The sequence below is a fragment of the Nematolebias whitei genome, chromosome 23 (genome assembly GCF_014905685.2).
Source record: "Nematolebias whitei isolate Nwh7 chromosome 23, NemWhi1, whole genome shotgun sequence".
Taxonomy (NCBI): domain Eukaryota; kingdom Metazoa; phylum Chordata; class Actinopteri; order Cyprinodontiformes; family Rivulidae; genus Nematolebias; species Nematolebias whitei.
The window spans coordinates 10,422,603-10,439,730 of NC_056520.1; the positions used below are offsets into that span (position 1 = coordinate 10,422,603).

Consider the following 17,128-nt stretch of genomic DNA (forward strand, 5'->3'; position numbering starts at 1 on the left):
ATTTCAGCTAACTCAAGCTAGCATTAGCTTATCACTTCAGCTTACCTAAGCTAACATTAGCTTATCAATTCAGCTTACCTGAGCTAACATTAGCTTATCACTTCAGTTAGTGAAAACTAACATTAGCTTATCACTTCAACTAACTCAAACTAATACTAACTCCATCACTTCAGCTGTCTTGAGCTAATGTTAACTTATCACTTAAAATACAAAAAAAAAAAAACATGTAAAAAATGTGACATGAGTCTATTACACATTTTTACAGCAGTACGTACAGATTCTGTCAGATTTATAGCCAGAAAAAAAACTTTGTTTTTTATGGTGTCTCCACAGCTGAATGCTATCCGAGTAGCAAGGTGCAGCAGCTAGCATTATAGCTAAGGTTGGACAGAATCAACTCAAAGCTGAAGGAGGTTTAGAACGTAACAACTGTTTTTTAATATCATTTTTTTTTTTTTGTGTTTAACTTTGTTTACATGTCAGCAAAACTAAAATCAGTAAAAACTAAATTGTTAGGGTTAGGTTGGTTGAACTGTTCAGTAACTTAGTAAAAAGTTATAATAAAATTGTAGTTTTACTGCCAAATATATCAGAATAAGTTATCAACAAACCCTAGTTTAAAAAACTGTCAAACACTGAAGCAAAGTCAACTCTTTTTGATGCAGCAATATAAAATAAAAGAAATACTGTTATCCTTGAAAGCATACCTGACCCACAAACTGTTTGCTGAGGTCCACAGAGAGCATGATGATCCTATGATGTTCGAGCCGGATGCCTGCTCACTCCCCTCCTGCTTTCAGCAGTAGTGTAATAGGAGAGTAAAGCTCAGGGCCTGAGCCTGACTCTGGGCTCAGTGTGTTTGCAGCTGTTATACGGAAAGCAAGAGGAAATCGCTCCGGTCAAACCCTCTCCTCAGCCACTTCCATCAGTTGCTCTTCCCATGCCGGAATGCAGAAGCAGCGCTCGCTCCCCAAAACACCCATCAGCATTTGAAAGAAAAGCAGCACAGCTCTGGCGCCTGCCTCCGTCTCTCCCTCTGCCTCCGACGCCTTTCATCCAGGGCAGCATCAAATGCTTCTGACAAACGTCCATCCGCCAATCCCCCTCCAGAGAGATTAGCGCTCTGACATCACCGATGCTGTGCGGTGCACTGTTCTGCTCCGCCGAGTCCCTGAGCTGTGTGGCTGTGCGGTGTTACCCAAGAGGAGCCTTAGGTCGCAGGGAGTCAAAACCACCATCCTGTCGAGGAGGGGGGAGTTCAACGGCCCTTGTGCACCTCACCTCATAGCTTCACGTCCCCAAGCAGTAAGCGGCGTTTATGTACTCTCACTGATCACAGCATACGTAGACGCTCATGTGTGTGTATCTATGTGTGTGAGGAGAGCATACCTGTGGGGAAGAAGATGCTCTCGGGCTGTTGTGCATTGTCAGCAAAACTGTGACCGAGACACAATGTGCTAAGAGATATCTGAAAGAAGAAGCAGATTTTTTCCACTGTGCTACAAGCGTCCGCTCACACAAACGATATCTCTAAAGTTTACATTAAAGACGGAACCAATTGTCTTTTAATTAACAGCTCCAAATAACTCACCGATCCGATTCTCTAGAGGTCTCTGTGTTCTCCTTTGACCATCTGTCTCTCACCTCCTGCAACCGGCCCTGCTTTTCTCCTTCTCCACCTAATTCTCCTTCACCCTCAGCTCTACTGACACCGCTATAATTAACAGTGAAAGGAAGCACAGCCTCTTTCTCGCTGAACTGAGGAAGCTTCCCTGCCTGCTGGTTTTGCGTTGCTGAAATACCAAAGAAAATTGAGATTTCACACTGATCTGGGAACACTACGCTAAAAAAAACAAGCCAGTACGCCTCTTCTGAGTGTTCTCACTGCAATCCTCCAACCGAGACAGTCCTCCGCTCTTAAAGACCAAGCTTAGCAGGATACCTGGTGTTACGCCAAGGTCACCATTGGGACCACCCAAGTTTTGAGCCAACATCATCACTTGATCCAGTTGAGTTATAATCGTACGGTCGAGATTTTTTCCTTACAGGTTGATTTAAAACATAGAAATTCATGGATTGGCAAAGAAGTGGCAATTAAAGCTTCAATTTTCTAAGAAACTTTTAAAAGATGCCAATGCAACTACATTCCAAAACTTCTATGAACACCCACTTTCTTCTTGGAAAGCCAGTTTTTTTACAGTTGCAGGTGGCTCATTAAGGTTGCAGTAACCACACTCCTGTTGCTTTTATTCTCCAACAGCACTCTAAAACAGTTAAACAGAAACAGACTAGAAAGTAAGCCTCATATAAGCAGTCGCTGTGTACAAACTATAAGTGGTATTGAAGAAATTCCTGAACCATAATTGGCAAATGACACAGGTGGTCATATAGGGGCCAAGACGGCAGGTAGAGGCAGCAGACTCGGGACCCGAAAGTTCCAGGATCGATCCCCAGCCATTCTCACAAGTCATGGTGTCTATGAGCAAGATACTCAATTCCTAATTGCTCTCTGGGTGCTCACATAGCCACCCACTGCTCCACCTGGGTGTATCCCTAGTGCGATGGGTTAAATGCAAAGAACCAATTTCGCCATTGTATGGGAACATACAATGATGACAACTAGGCCTGTCATGATAACAAATTTTGCTGGGCGATAAATTGTCTCAGAAATTATTGTAATAAACGATAATATTGTTTGAAATTTAACAATTAGTTGTCAAAGTTTAGGAGAAATGTTGATTTCTTTGGTGTGTAGTACCTTTTTTGACCACCTGATGGCAGTATAAGACTGTTTGAACCAAAGGATGGATAGTTGAGCAGCGTGTCTAAGAAAAATGGGAAGGCCCCTTGACGTGACATGGGCTGTCTCTCTTTGGTTCTCAAAATGGCAGACGCTCAGTGTGGTTTGAGCTCTTTAGCATAGCATTTTTCACACAAAACTTTTAATTAAAAAAATCAGTAAACAAGTTCTCTGCTTCTTTTTTGCAGAGAAAAACAACTGTTTACACGAAGGCGTGGGTTTCAGCCGCAAATTTTGGAGCTTGACAAGACGGAGGTTTTTTTTCCCCGAGGTCGGCCTGTTAGCTTAGCTTGTAGCTTAGCTTCTCAGCTTCACTGTTTTTAACGATCCAAAAACGCAATTTTGGATCGTTAAAACAGATTTTAAAGAGAAAGGGAGGGGTCAGTGAAGAGCACCGGAGTTAAGCCGTGTCTTCAGAGAGACACGAAGAAACGATAAAGCCGGTAAATGAAAATGAGGTTGATAATTATCATTCATCATGCGATTAATTGATTTATTGTTTATCGCGACAGGCCTAATGACAACACGTAACACAAATTGTAATATAAGTAAAGTGCTATTACAAAATGTGTCCACAGTGTTTTATGTAAGAGATATGACAAGTTAAGACCTCTCACTTCCAGTTTTGAAAACAAATATCCAAGCTCTGATAGAGTAGAAGTCAAGGAGTTTTTGAATGTGCCTATAGCAGTGAGGAACACCGTATGAGAGAAGACGAAAATGTCTACATTTTGATGTATAAACTGTATAAGAAGCGTAAAGACTGAATAAAACAAGTTTGCTAGCAACATTTACACCGTTAGTTCAAAGAATAGAGTGACATGATTACACTCAGTTGAACTTTGTGGGAGTTCTGCTCTGTCACCTCCTGCACTCACAGCCAAAGTCTAGTCAGCTACACCTGTGGATCATCGACTTGGTGAGCATGAGGAGCATAAATTGCAGCAGAAGACACTCAGCCAGCGCTGGAGCATTACCTGCCAACGGTAGACTTGTTCTAGCCTTTTATTTGTGTTTACAATCAAACAATGATTTGTTTTTCTCGCCGTGCCTCCAGTGAATTACCCTTGATGTCCTTGTGTTTCCTTAATCCTCGTCTGTGGACCTTGAGCTCCTCCGTGTCTCATCAGCTGCCTCCACACCTTCCTACCACTTACTTAAGACCTGCACCTCCTTCACCTGGGTCAACCATCCTCACGTCTGACCCCGACCTCCTTCATAAGGAGAATCAGCAATAATAATCACCCTTGACTACAAGAACCCTAACCACCTCTTTGCTCCTCAGGGTTCCGGTGCCCTCCCTGGCTTATTGCACTATTTCTCACATTGTAATTAAACACTGTAATTTCATTACCAGTTTTGGTCTCCGTTATCATTGGTCCTTATATCTGAGTGTAGGCAGAATCGTTACAAACTTTTATAGTAAAATCTTTAATAATAATCAAACCCAAAAGGTTCTCATTGCAATGTCATAAAGAGTGGTCAAATGTATAAAGGAACACAACTTGAACAATCTTTTAATATTGATGGTTGTGTATTTAAATCAAGTATAGGCTAAATTTGGGACCGCATGCAAACTACCTTGTGCATTTGTTTAACAGAAACAGCCAAAGTGATCGATAATAAGTCGACAATGGCGACGTTCATGGAAGGGTCGTATGGGATGGACAAGTCTGATAATTGTAATGTTTTGATACTTATTTACGCTCAGATTTGTTGAATAAAGTATGACAATAAGAAGATAGGTTGAAAAGGCAAAACAGAAGTTTCACAAAACCTTGAATTCTAAGTTTTGAATGCCGAGCTCTGTCTTTATGGCGCTCTATTGCCCAGCCGAATTGACGGTATTTTTTTCCTCACTTGCCCTCCAACAAGGCGGATGTTTTTCCTTCCCTCTCCTGCCTTCCTCCTGCTTTTGCTCTGTGTCCTGTGTATCAGAGCTTTTCTTTACACATCTTCCGAACTGTAAATTATTATAATGGATCTGGTCAGCTGGTTTCTTAACGCATTTGATTAAAAAAACAGTGTGCTGGAGAGCCCTCATGCCCAAGCGGACGCACGCAGCAAGGGGTATGCCATAGCTCGAAGACGTATATATAATTGGATTTATGATAACAGGTTTCCTGCTTTTTGGAATTGGCTGGTTCTGGTTTTGATCAACATACAAAGAAGACGGCTGCAGCTAATTTGGCCCTGGTCAGGCTGCCGGCCTTATGTGATGGAATAATTTGTGCTTCGAGCTCTCAGACTCATATGCGTTATGAGCTCCTGGAACTCGCCGGCAAGTTGGATTCGAACCTGGAGAAAAAGCTAAAGCACAGACCGGCAGAATAGCCACAAATCTAGCTAATTGGATTTGCCATCAAGAATTCCAGCAGAACTGAAGGTAGACAGAAACCAGTCTGCCTGCGCAAAAAATTGTTGCTTATCTGAATCTGGCATCCCCGCTCTGCTTTGGAAGGCCAACTCATCTCAAATTGCTCCTGGTGGATATGTAAATAAAGAAGCTCTACTCTGTCCACCCCCCACACACACACACCCAAAGAACATGTGTGGACCCTTACCAGAGCTGTACCGGCTGAGAGACACGAACATCTTATCAGGACTATGGAAACTATCTGTTAGTGCTCATGGACACATCTCACCGTCTTGTCGTCCATGCATATGTGTTGTGTCTATCTACGTTGCTTGCTGTGGTAGAGTTTTTTGATACCATAAACTGTGCCTTGTTAAGGACACGGTGTAAGAGATCTTTTTCTTAAATATATATACCACTCTCTCCTTATGCGTCTTCCCTTTTTCTATCCAAGCAATAAGGGTAGCGCTCCTTAGAAGTTGCAGCCCCTGTCAACCTTCGTCCATCTTTTGGACGGCTATACGGAACGTAATCTCGCTGATTCTGATTTATTCTTGACCGTTGTCTTAATCAAACCTTTACTATTGTGTCTAACAGCCGATTTCAGACACTTAATATGTCTATTTAATTGTATTTCATAAGATTCTACTCTGTCCAGTTTTGCCACATTTGTTTACACAGACTACAGCCAGCCAAAGACAAGTCAAGAACAAGACTCAATCTTCCTTGAGGTTTGCAGCGGATTTAATTACATCAAGTGCGTAACCACCTTTGGTACATTACTAATGTCGATTGTGCTAATAGGGAAGGGGAAATTGATTTTAATCTATGTAGAATTGTGAACGTATTTTCAGCTTTACCTTAAATATTAACTAAGGTCGTTTTCACACCAGATAGTCCGGTAGACTCGGTTTGGGACCAATATTCATGACCTTTTGTTTACATTTGAGCTGGTGAGTTTGCATTCACACTGCACTGTGCAGTCGAGTCAACCTGTTAAACCAACCTATTCCCCCGCTCGCCTGTGGGGGCGCTGCACCAAGAACTACTGAAAGAAACGACACAAAAACCTCTGAAGACACGTCTTCTTCTTCTTCTGTAAATAAAAATAAAAACGAAGTGGCATCAAGTTTTAGCAGTTTTAGGAGTTATATTTTGTCATTTTTCAAAAATGGACTCAGCATGAGCACAAGATGAGACAGAAGACCATGGAGAATATTGTTTTTCCACACAAGGTAGCTGACGGCTCTATATAAGGTCAGAGAAATGCGTGTGTGTTTACCCTGCGGAGCGGTCCGGTCTGTTTACATTCACACTGCACTCGAACCGCGCTGGAGTTCTCTGCTACCGGACCGAGACCTAGGTTTTAGCCAGAGTTCGCCTTTTTGTTCCGTGACAGAGTTCGATGGCGCGTTCACACCTCCCTAAACGAACTGGACTTTCTAGGAAAACGAGCTAGAGTTCGATTAAAGTGGACTAAACAGGGCTGGTGTGAATGCACCCTGAAATACTTGATTTACTTACAGTAATTTAAATGAGATTTAAAAGAACATTTTAAAAATTTTACACTGAAAAGGCTTATCTGGATCTGACTCCCCGGTTGGCCTCGAAACAGGCCCACTTATCAATTTCTCCTGGGAAATGTATAAACTAAGGACAGCAAACACCCCCCCCCCCCCCCCCAACTTCTGTGAAAGCTTATCAGAGCTGTGCCGGCTGACCATCATCTTATCAGGACAATGGACCATCTGTTTAGTGCTTCATGGACCGCCTCGTCATCAAATACACATATAACGTGTTCATAAATGTGCTGCTGGAGAGTTTTTTGATGTCTTACATCATGTCCTGAATGCCACTATCCTCTCCTCATGGCTTTGTCCCTTTTTCTATCTAAAAAAAAAAAGAATTCTGAAAAGGATAAGAAGGCCGCGCTATCACAGCAGCAGCTACGTGCCCTCCGCCCATCTTTTGGACGACTGTACGGACATATTCTCGCTGTATCTCGGTGCAATGATAATAAAGCTTATTCTGATTCTGAAAGTTAATTTAGTATTTTATGAGTACCCTAATATCATTAGGTCCAAAAAAATCTGCTTACCTTTATTTAATGTAACAAACCTATTTTACACGGCAAACAGTGCAACTATTGCTTCACATAAAGGACTTACAGCCAAACTTCTACAAATGCAAATACAAAAGTCCAGTGTTCTTTAAATAATAACCCCCTACACCGATCCTTGGTTCGTTATACTGAGATATAAACCAGTGCAGTTTGATGGCCAAATCCATATTTTAAGTCCAACTATAAACAGATTCGTTTTTAAAAAATATTGAAGAATGAATGTGAGTGGTATTAGTCATGTTTTTTTTCCTCCTGTAGTTGCATAATACTCATACAAGCCAGAAAATACTTCACTTTTTTGGGGGGTGAAACTAGAGCAACCATCTACTGGCTGCTGTATTACAAGATGCTTAATTCACAGACATGGAAGCTGCAGTAATCTTCTCATCTATGGCTAAGCCACTGTAAGCCATAAAAACCCAACTATCAGAGGAAAAGGCCATTTTATTCTAAAAACCTCAGAAACGTCAAATATAGCCCAAATATTACTCAGCAAACATTTCAGTAACATGAACAAGCATAACCTAATATTGCACAATCTGGCTCTTACAAACAAAGAGGGAATACGTCACTGGACATTTGTAGAGGACAGGCGTGTATCTTGTAGTTGATAAATCATCAGGGATAGCCATAAAAAGGCATCCTTTAAACATCTTTCCAACAATGTATTGTTGTATAATGAGTTTAAAGTGACACCAAGTTCTTTCTTTGAGCCGGATCCTGCCGGAACACGATCCGGGAACTCTCTTTTGACAGGGTGATTTCTGATAACAGTTTGCTTGGATCCAGTAATGCTCAGCCTTACCAGTAATAAAGTTATGAACAAATATGACTGCCTTGAATGAATAAAACTTACCATAATTTCCTGTGTATAAGCTGCTACTTTTTTTACTCTTTAGACACTGCAGATTATGCTATGCCACAGCTAATTTATGTTTTTTTTATATATATATATATATATATATATATATATATTTAGGGTAATTTTTTTAATTTATTTTTTAATTCACAGGCTACTGAGCTTCCTGCAGACAAAATCATTTACCAGTAGCTTCGTCACACCTGGGCACTTGCATAGCTGCCCAATACACGCCCCTCTAGTCTATGAAACTCCACCTGGTGGTTGATTCTTGTACTACAACAAGAGCTGCACATTCTATGTGTACAGTTTCTGATATTAAATTGTGAACACCTGCGGCTTACACACAAGCACATCTTATTTATGTAAAAATTGCATTTTATTTTAATTTTAGTATACACAGCTTGTAGTCATTTGTGTTCTATAGACCAGAAATTACAATATAATGGATATGTAAACTGAAAATAATTACATAAACACTCATTTTAAACACAACAGCCACTTACGAGCATCTTAATATCACATATGAGCTGTCTCTTCAAGTAAGCATTTCTGCTTATACCCTTAAAAAAACTCCGCCCCTAAAAGAGTGGTGGCAGTCATACGTGGGCAGGCAGGCGCCATGAACAGATGGATGAGTTGGGCTTGGAACTGTCAAATAAGGGGGGTTAGGATGCTTAACAGAAATGGTAAATGGACTGTACTTATATAGCGCTTTTTTATCTTATTTCAAGAAACTCAAAGCACTTTACACTACAATCTGTGCCTCATTTACCCATTCATACAGCACTCTACTAGATCTCTACAAAGCTACTTGAACAAATCATTCTAAAAAGATTAATCAGAGCTTTAGATCAGGGGTTCAGTGTCTTGCCCATGGACACTTCAGCATGTGACTGCTGGTGGATTCAAACCCCCAACTCTTGCATTGGAGGACGACTGCTCTAACCACTCAGTCACAGCCGCCCCAGAAGCGGAGAGTTTACAAATGTAGGTAAACGTAGATGCTTAACAACCTGTTAAAATACACCAAAATGCAGGAAATAGCATCTACTTTATTAAAAATTATCTGGGGGAGGACCCCCATAACCCCGCCCCCACCCCCGCTGGCCTGCCCAGTATTTGTGTTCCAGCATAAATTGGCATTACAAATTAAGCCCTGGTTAAAGAGCAAGTTTTAAATCTCCAATTTAATTCAGTTTCACTTTAAAATTTAAGCGCCAATTCACAACAGAACTTATCTAAAAGGAACAAGTCTAAAGAAAGTCCAATTGTACAGAACCTAAATGAATTTTAAAGAAATAGATTCAAAATCAATGCAATCAAAAAATGCACTCCAGTGAAATCTAATCTAATACTACCTGATCTAATTTGGCACAAGTTAAATGTAAACTTGTCAGTAAAGGTTTATTCAGTTTAATTATTCACTTGAGTTGAATATCACCGTGCGTTTTACAGTAGCAGGACCTGTGAGTGTAGGAGTTAGAGTTCAGCCAGTGGTTGACACTTTGTCCTCGTTCTGGCTGTCAGCCATCACTTACATAAGCAATATTTAGTCAGAGAGGATGACGGACACAACTAAGGCGCATCAACACTCTTCTCCATGACTGCGTGTGACACCTGCTCATACTCTCACCTTGTTAACTCCGCAAAGCATTTAGAACATGTTCAAAGACGAAACGCCACTTAATTCTCATTATTGATTAAAATCAGCCCACTGCAGACTCAAGAGGCATGCTGCAACCTTTGATTAAAAACAAACAAACAAACAGGGCATCAGCTATGCAAGCAAGTTAATCCACAGTAATAATGAACAGCTGTTTTTATTAAATATTGAATACAACAAATATATAACTCTTGAAATACCAGTTAATCAGCATATAAATACTAAATCTAAAGACTTTCTTAAAAGTAGAACATTAAACTTTAAACACTAAAGGCCATGACTATGTCCTGTTTATTTTCTTGGAGGGGGCGGGGCTTACAATTTGTACTGGAACCAGCCAAAGGAACACTGGCTCTAGCTTCTAGGTTCCCGAAGGTTGTATTTTATTTATTTACAGTTGATAAGAAGAAACGATATATAATATCAAATCTAAAATTTTCAGCCAAGCTGAGAATGTCCTTAATTTGTATTCTGACATGTTGCTAATGAAAACGTTCTCGCCACCTAGTGGTGTGGCATAGATATGTCAGCTTTTCAACATAAAATTAATAATAGAACTAATAGAATTAATAGAACATAAAATTAAGTTAATTAAAATACATATATTAATAAATAAGTACAGTAGTCCTTCATTTATTGTGGGGTTTAGGGGACCGCGCCCCCCCATGATAAGTGAAAAACAGCAAAGTAGGGATACAGTAGTCCAAGTTCCAGTTCAAGTAAACTTTATTGTCATTACCATCTTATGTGGTACATGAGATGGTATGTACACAAGTAAGTAGTTTATTTTAGTATTTACAATAGTAGTAGTAAGTAGTACAGTAGTCCCTCATATCGCAGGGGGTTCTGTGGGAATATTAGTTGGATTTTTAAAAGAAAATACATCACTACCATTGTCAGGATATGTGTTTTATGTTTACTTTTTTGTTTTTGTCACCCACCTATTGGTTATTATCTTCTATTTCATATAGGCTTTGCCCTTGAAGGCTATCGCTAGTGGGTTTATCCCCGCGCGCACAGCGCAACACTGACGACTTTAGTCTACGCCCACCTGCTGTGTAGGCCCCACCCCCGGTCAGTATAAATTGGCCTGAGACCAGGGCTTGGCTCCCCTGTTTTCTTCAGCCAGCAAGCAGCACAAAGAAAACTAAAGAGCAGAAGATGATGACCAGCAGAGTGATTCGCCTGTGCCCAGCCTGCAGGATGGGGTACATCCTCAGCTCTGACTTGCACGCCATCAGTGAGGGCTGTATCGGGCAGAACACGCCGGTCAAGCCCTGACACTTCAGGCTTCCTGCCCATCCTACAAGCTTCTCCCATTTGAAGAAAAGCAATGCCAGGCCACCATCTTTTCAGGCGAAGGATCATTCCAGCCCTAGAGAGCTACCCGCTGGACAAGGTCCTTGATTTTTTTTCGATGCAAGGCAGGATTCGGACGTTTCCGCCTCCGACGAGGAGACAGCTAGCAGCCTCGCTCCCCCCCCTCAGACAGGAGGGCTGGAGGCTACCGCCGAAAGGTGGTTTTCCTGGCATACCGATGTCAGAGACCACCCCCTTCCCAGCAATTGGTGCGCTCGTACATGCTCTGCCCGACAATGTCTAGAAGGCAGCAAGCGCCAAAAACCTGATGGTACTGGAGCCATCCGCTCTTCTAACTCCTCCTCTAACTCCTCTACAGTCAGTTTATGTTCCTCAGTCTCCACAGTGTTTTTCCTGTCAGACTGCCATGCTTATCTACACCTGCCACAGCTGCAGCCACTTCCCTCATTAGCCCAGACTTTTTATTCCTTCAGTTCTTACTCCTTCCTCAATAGAGCATTGTCTACACCAACTCCAGTTCCCCTGTGCCTCCTTGAGTCTCCCTGTGTTTCCTTGTGTTTGAACCTCTGATTTTGTAAATGTTTGCTGCTACAGCAGCATTTTGTTCTATTTAAAAATAAAATTATGTTTTATTTTATTTGGGCTCCTTGTGCTTGTCTGCATTCATGGGCATTCGCATCACATGTGGTACATGAGGTGGAATGAAATTGTGTACGCAAAGTCCCAGCTAAACCCAAAAATAGCAATAATGTAAAGTACAAAAAAAGAAACGGTATACAAGGTTCTAAGCTACACACTAAACAATAATAATATAATACGGTGTATTAAACAGCAGCCTGAACATGAGTCTATTGTGAGCAGATGGGTATGAATATAGCAGCTTATGGGTAAGAAATCAGCAGCATGGATAATCAACAACCACAACAACAACCACTGTGAACAACTAACGGCAATTTTATCGTAACTTGTAACTTTACCGCTAGATGTCACTGCACTTAACCTACTGGAACGTTGATCTTAACAGTATTCGTGCACAATAAAACTTCCAGCTGAAACGTACCCAAGTGAAAACAAAGTTTCGGAAAGTGTGAGAAACTAGACATAATTGCAATGTAATCAGAACTAGATATAGTTGTGCTCATCTCGACAGAGCATGGAAATAATCGCTCTGAGAAGGAGACTTGAGGGGCCGGACCCTTTTCCACTCTAAAGTTACCCATGGCGAGAGGCGTTGGGCTGGTATAGGTCTACCAAACCCCCCCCCCCCACCACCACCACCACCCCTGGTTTGGTGCTTGTGCGTTAAGAGTTTTTCCCAGTATTTGAGAGGGTAGCTTCTCTGCTCCTTTGGGTGGAGGAACGGGCTCCAATATTTGTGATTACACACCAAACAGAAGGTCAGAGTATTCAACCACCATGACAATGTAATCTGACTTAGCAGAGTTGCTGAAAGGTGCTCCAACTGGGGACCCCATTATTCTGCTGGGGGGCGTCAATGCCCACTCTGGTAGTGACAGTGTGACGTGGAGTTGGGGTGATTGGGAGGAATAGACTCTCTGATCTCAACCTGAGTGGTGATGAACTATGGTGTTAGTTGTGGTTTGTCCATCATGAACCCCATGTTTGAACAAACGGGTGTCCATAAAAGCACATGACACCAGGACACTCTAGGCCACACATCGATGACTGACTTTGTAGTCATGTCATCTGATCTGCGGCCAAATGTTTTGGACACTCGAGTGAAAAGAGGAGCTGAGCTCTCCACTGATCACCACCTGGTGGTGAGTCGGATCAGGTGGCAGGGGAAGACGCCAAACAGACCTGGTAGAACCAAATACATAGTGAGGGTTTGCTGGGAACGCCTAGAAGAAGAACCCATCAGAAAGATCTTCAACTCCCACCTTCAACAGAGCTTCAATAGCATCCCAAGGTGGGAACACTGAGTCCCAGTGGTCCATAAAAACACATCACTTTGTTTTCCTTACTGTCTTAACAATAAATCAGACCAAACTTTTCCTATTTTATATCTGTTAGAAGCCCCAAAATTATTCTATTTGTCAAACTCCAGAATAACGTTGATAATTCTCTTCCTGGTATCTTGGCCGATTTCTTAGATTTGCTCACGATATTACAAAGAGAAGCAAAGTGTTTGAGGTGTGCCTTAAAAAGGCATCCATAGATGTGCCTTTAAGTAACTCAAATATTATCAACTAACCCAACAAAAGGTTCCAAAGTAACAATACCTCACATTGCAAGATTTTCTAGGAGTTCAGCCCATATCCCATTGAAATTTTGCATATTTTCTCACAATTGTATGCCTCCAACCAGTCGCCACCCCTGTGAGATACAGGGTAACAATTCAAATTCGTACCATGCCCCGTTTTTTTTTTATTTCAATCAAAGATATGAAGTGTACTCACCACATCCTTATGTTCTTGAGAAGCTTTCTCCTGAAAGTCAAAGAACAAGCAGGACATACGTTAACAGCCATTTCCGGTGTCAAGAGATTGTACAACATGAAAATAACTCTGAGTTCAACTATTTGTTCCTTAAACATACTTTCATGCTTGACCTTGGAGTACTAGACGTGTACAGAAGAGTTCCCAAGATTCTCCCACAAACTAATAGGTCCCAGAGTCATACACATCCTGGAGAAACCATGACAACGCTTGCTGCGTAGGAGCAGGAGGGACAGCAATGACTTCCAATGACAAGAAAGCAACCATACTGCATCGAGACTGCAGGGGAAGCAGGACCCATCAGTCCATCACACTTTGCCTTATGCTATAAAGCTGTGCAAGTCCTCACAAACCACAACGGTCAGAGTATTGATCTGCCTGGTAACATAGTTTGTACAATGCAGAAACCTAGACGTATTGGCAATACATACAAGGCTACGGCATGTGTATTTCCTTAACTATTACGGCACAATCTCACTTGAATGTTAATGAAACTGACTGCAGATAGTTGCTCACATCGTGTGTGCCAGGCTCTGCTTGAAACAACAGGTTCGGGTGTAGTTTTTTGGGGGGTTTCTTTCTCCTTTGAACCCCACTATTTAAGTCAGGATGTGGATGTCTCAAGAATGACAGCTCTCTAACAGAATCGGTTTATAAATCTATGTGCCGCACAGGGAAATTGCGCCGTATAGGTCGTTATATCGCAGTACATGTTAAACACAGTTTATTAGAGCACATCCAACTGATGAGGCACATGCCTCCCTCTGCCTCCTCGCACTTGGGATCAAACAGTCTCATCTCTGAGAACATCTTGAACCCTCAGCTTGACAGCAGCTGATGAAACCTGGTCAGCGGTATGATAGTCAGATAACCTATGGATCGTATACAGGTAGGTGCAGGTTAATGATCAGACAGAACTGTTGCTGTACATCACCCTGTACTCTGCCTCACTAATGAGAGTGAAACACATCTACCTGCGCATTTCTAGAACGTCTTGTACCCCCCCTTTATTTATTTTTATTAGTATCACTCTAAAGACAAATAGCTTTGGGGGGGATTTAAAGGCAAATTCAAGTGGGAGGTTTGAGTCTTACCGTTGGTAAAAGCGGCTCCATTTGGGCTCCTTGGTCCGTGATGTCCATGTTTATGTGGCCCCCCTCCCCACCCCTCTCTCTCTATATATGCTCAGAAACGCAGCTCCTGCGTCCAAACGCGGCTCACACACAAAAAAGGAGGAAAAAAAAAAGAAAGAGATATTTGACCTGCTATGGGTGTGATGTCCCCGTCCTTTTGGTCTCCCTCCCGCCACCCCCCCACAACATTCACCGGCTGGAGCTTCTTAAATTCCTCTTCTTAAATGGAGGAAGCAGAGCGCTCCAGACCTGCCCCGCATCATTTACGCACTGAAGAGGAAGGGAGGTGGAGGGGGCGCACGAGTGATCTGGGGGGCTCTGGCGTCCATATTTTAGTCAAACATGAGGCATAAGAATAGATGTTACTGGGGGGGGGGGGGGGGGGATAGGGGGGGGCTTGAAGACTGACCCCCCATGTGAGTCTTTTTTTTTTTTTTTACGCACGAAATGCACCACCCTGGTTCCAATGTCTGAGCAACACCTGAGATGTTTTTTTTTTTAATTCAGCAGCATCCATCATACAGCCATGTTGGATTCGTGTTTGCACGTGGCGCTTTTCCAGCCTGTGCGCGCGCCATACTGTACCCCCGTGAGCAGAAAGAAAGGAGATGAGGGAAAAAAAAAAAAAACCCTCATCCGTAAGGAACCAGGTTTTTATGCGCTTGTTTCAGGTCTAAACGTTGGTTATGATCATTAGACGTAGCCGTCTATTATTAGAGATGGACTTGTGCTTCTTGTTGCGGCACGCGATGTTCCACCAACACTGGTCCAAATCACCCAAGGGTGCCTCCTGTTAAAGATAATGTGCTGGCGCCCTCTGCTGCTCCGCTTGGGTTTGTAAAGTTGCATGAATGAACCCTGTGACTTCTGGAACAAGGTTTTTTTTTTCTCTAGATGAGACCAAAGTAGGAAGGTTTGGTCATTATGGAGCAAAAATACCTCATACCTTAGTGGTTAGCACTGTTGCCTCACAGAAAAAAGGGCCTGGGTTCAATGCCCAGTTTGGGCCTGGTGCATTTCTGTGTGGAGTTTGCGTGTTCTCCTCGTGTTTGCGTGGTTTTTCTACTCCGGTTACCTCCCACAGTCCAAAGCATGCAAGTCAGGCTGCCTTCGGTCTCTTGCAAAAGAGATGTGATCTCAATGGGATTGACCTTTTTTAAATCCGGTTCTTCTTTCGGCTTTTCCCTCTTCAAGGGTCGCCATGACGAGCCATCCTCCTCCATCTCACTCCGTCCTCTGTCCTCACTCCAACTACCTCCATGTCCTCTCTAACTGCATCCATATAGCTCCTCTTTGTCTTTTTCCAGGCAGCTGCATTTCTAACATCCTTCTACCAGTATACCCACTGTCCCTCTTCTGGATGTGTCCAAACCATCCCAGGCTGGTCTCTCTAACTTTATCTCAGTTGTTCAGCCTGTGCTGTACCTCTGATAAAGTGGTCTCAAGTGTGTGCTGTTACCAGACACATGTGACTGAGAATAATTTTTTGTATAAGAACTATTATTACTACTATTATATTATTATTGTAATCGTTATTATTATATAGTAGTAGTAGGATTTGAGTAGTTGTAACAGTAGTAGTGATAGTAACAGTAGTGGTAGTAGTTATAGTTATACCAGTTGTAATAGTGGTAGCAATAGTAGAAATAGCAGTAGTAATAGTAGTGGTAGTAGGAGTAGTAGTATTAAGTTGTAATAGTAGAAACAGTAGTAACAGTAGTAGTAATAGCAGCAGCAGTATTAGTAGTAATAGTTGTAGTATTAGTAGTAATATTAGTAGCTAGAGTAGAAGTAATAATTGTAGTAATAGTGATAGTAGTCATAGTTATTATACTAGTTGTAACAGTGGTAGCAATAGAATAAATAGCAGAAGTGATGGTAGTAGTAATAATAGTAATAGTTGTAATAGTAGAAACAGTAATTATAGTAGTAATAATAGTAGTATTAACAGTAGTCAACGTTGGATTAGTAGTATTAACAGTAGTAGAAACAGTTGTAGTATTAGTACTATTTGTAGAAATAGCAATATTGGTGAGGTAGTAATAGTGGTGGTAGTAGTAGTAATAATAGTAATAGTTGTAATAGTAGAAACAGTAGTAATAAAATTTGTAATAGTAATAGTAGTAGAAACAGTGGTAGTAGTAGTAGTAATAGCAGCAGTTGTGGTCGTAGTAGTATTAGTAGCAATAGTTTTAGTATTAGTAGTAATATTAGTAGCTAGAGTAGAAGTAGTAATTGTAGTAATAGTAACAGTAGTGGTAGTAGTCATAGTTATACTAGTTGTAATAATAGCAATAGTAGAAATAGCAGGAGTGGTGGTAGTAATAGTAGTGGTAATAGTAGAAGTACTAGTAATAGTAGTAATAACAGTAGTAGTGGTAGGAGTAGTATAATCATAATGATAATATATGCA

At 41.6% G+C, this 17,128-nt stretch overlaps 1 protein-coding gene across 1 annotated transcript in view; it reads right to left on the reverse strand.

Moving 5' to 3' along the window:
- The window catches only part of LOC119428799 (sodium-driven chloride bicarbonate exchanger), a 94,560-nt gene extending 79,823 nt beyond the window's left edge, over nucleotides 1-14,737 (reverse strand). Inside the window, exons 1-2 of the mRNA XM_037696478.1 lie at nucleotides 14,677-14,737; nucleotides 13,544-13,573 (exon numbers count right to left, since the gene is read on the reverse strand). Coding sequence (XP_037552406.1) covers nucleotides 13,544-13,573; nucleotides 14,677-14,724 — 78 coding nt within the window. The 5' untranslated portion in view covers nucleotides 14,725-14,737. The remainder of the gene's footprint in view (nucleotides 1-13,543; nucleotides 13,574-14,676) is intronic.
- Nucleotides 14,738-17,128: the final 2,391 nt, after the last annotated feature.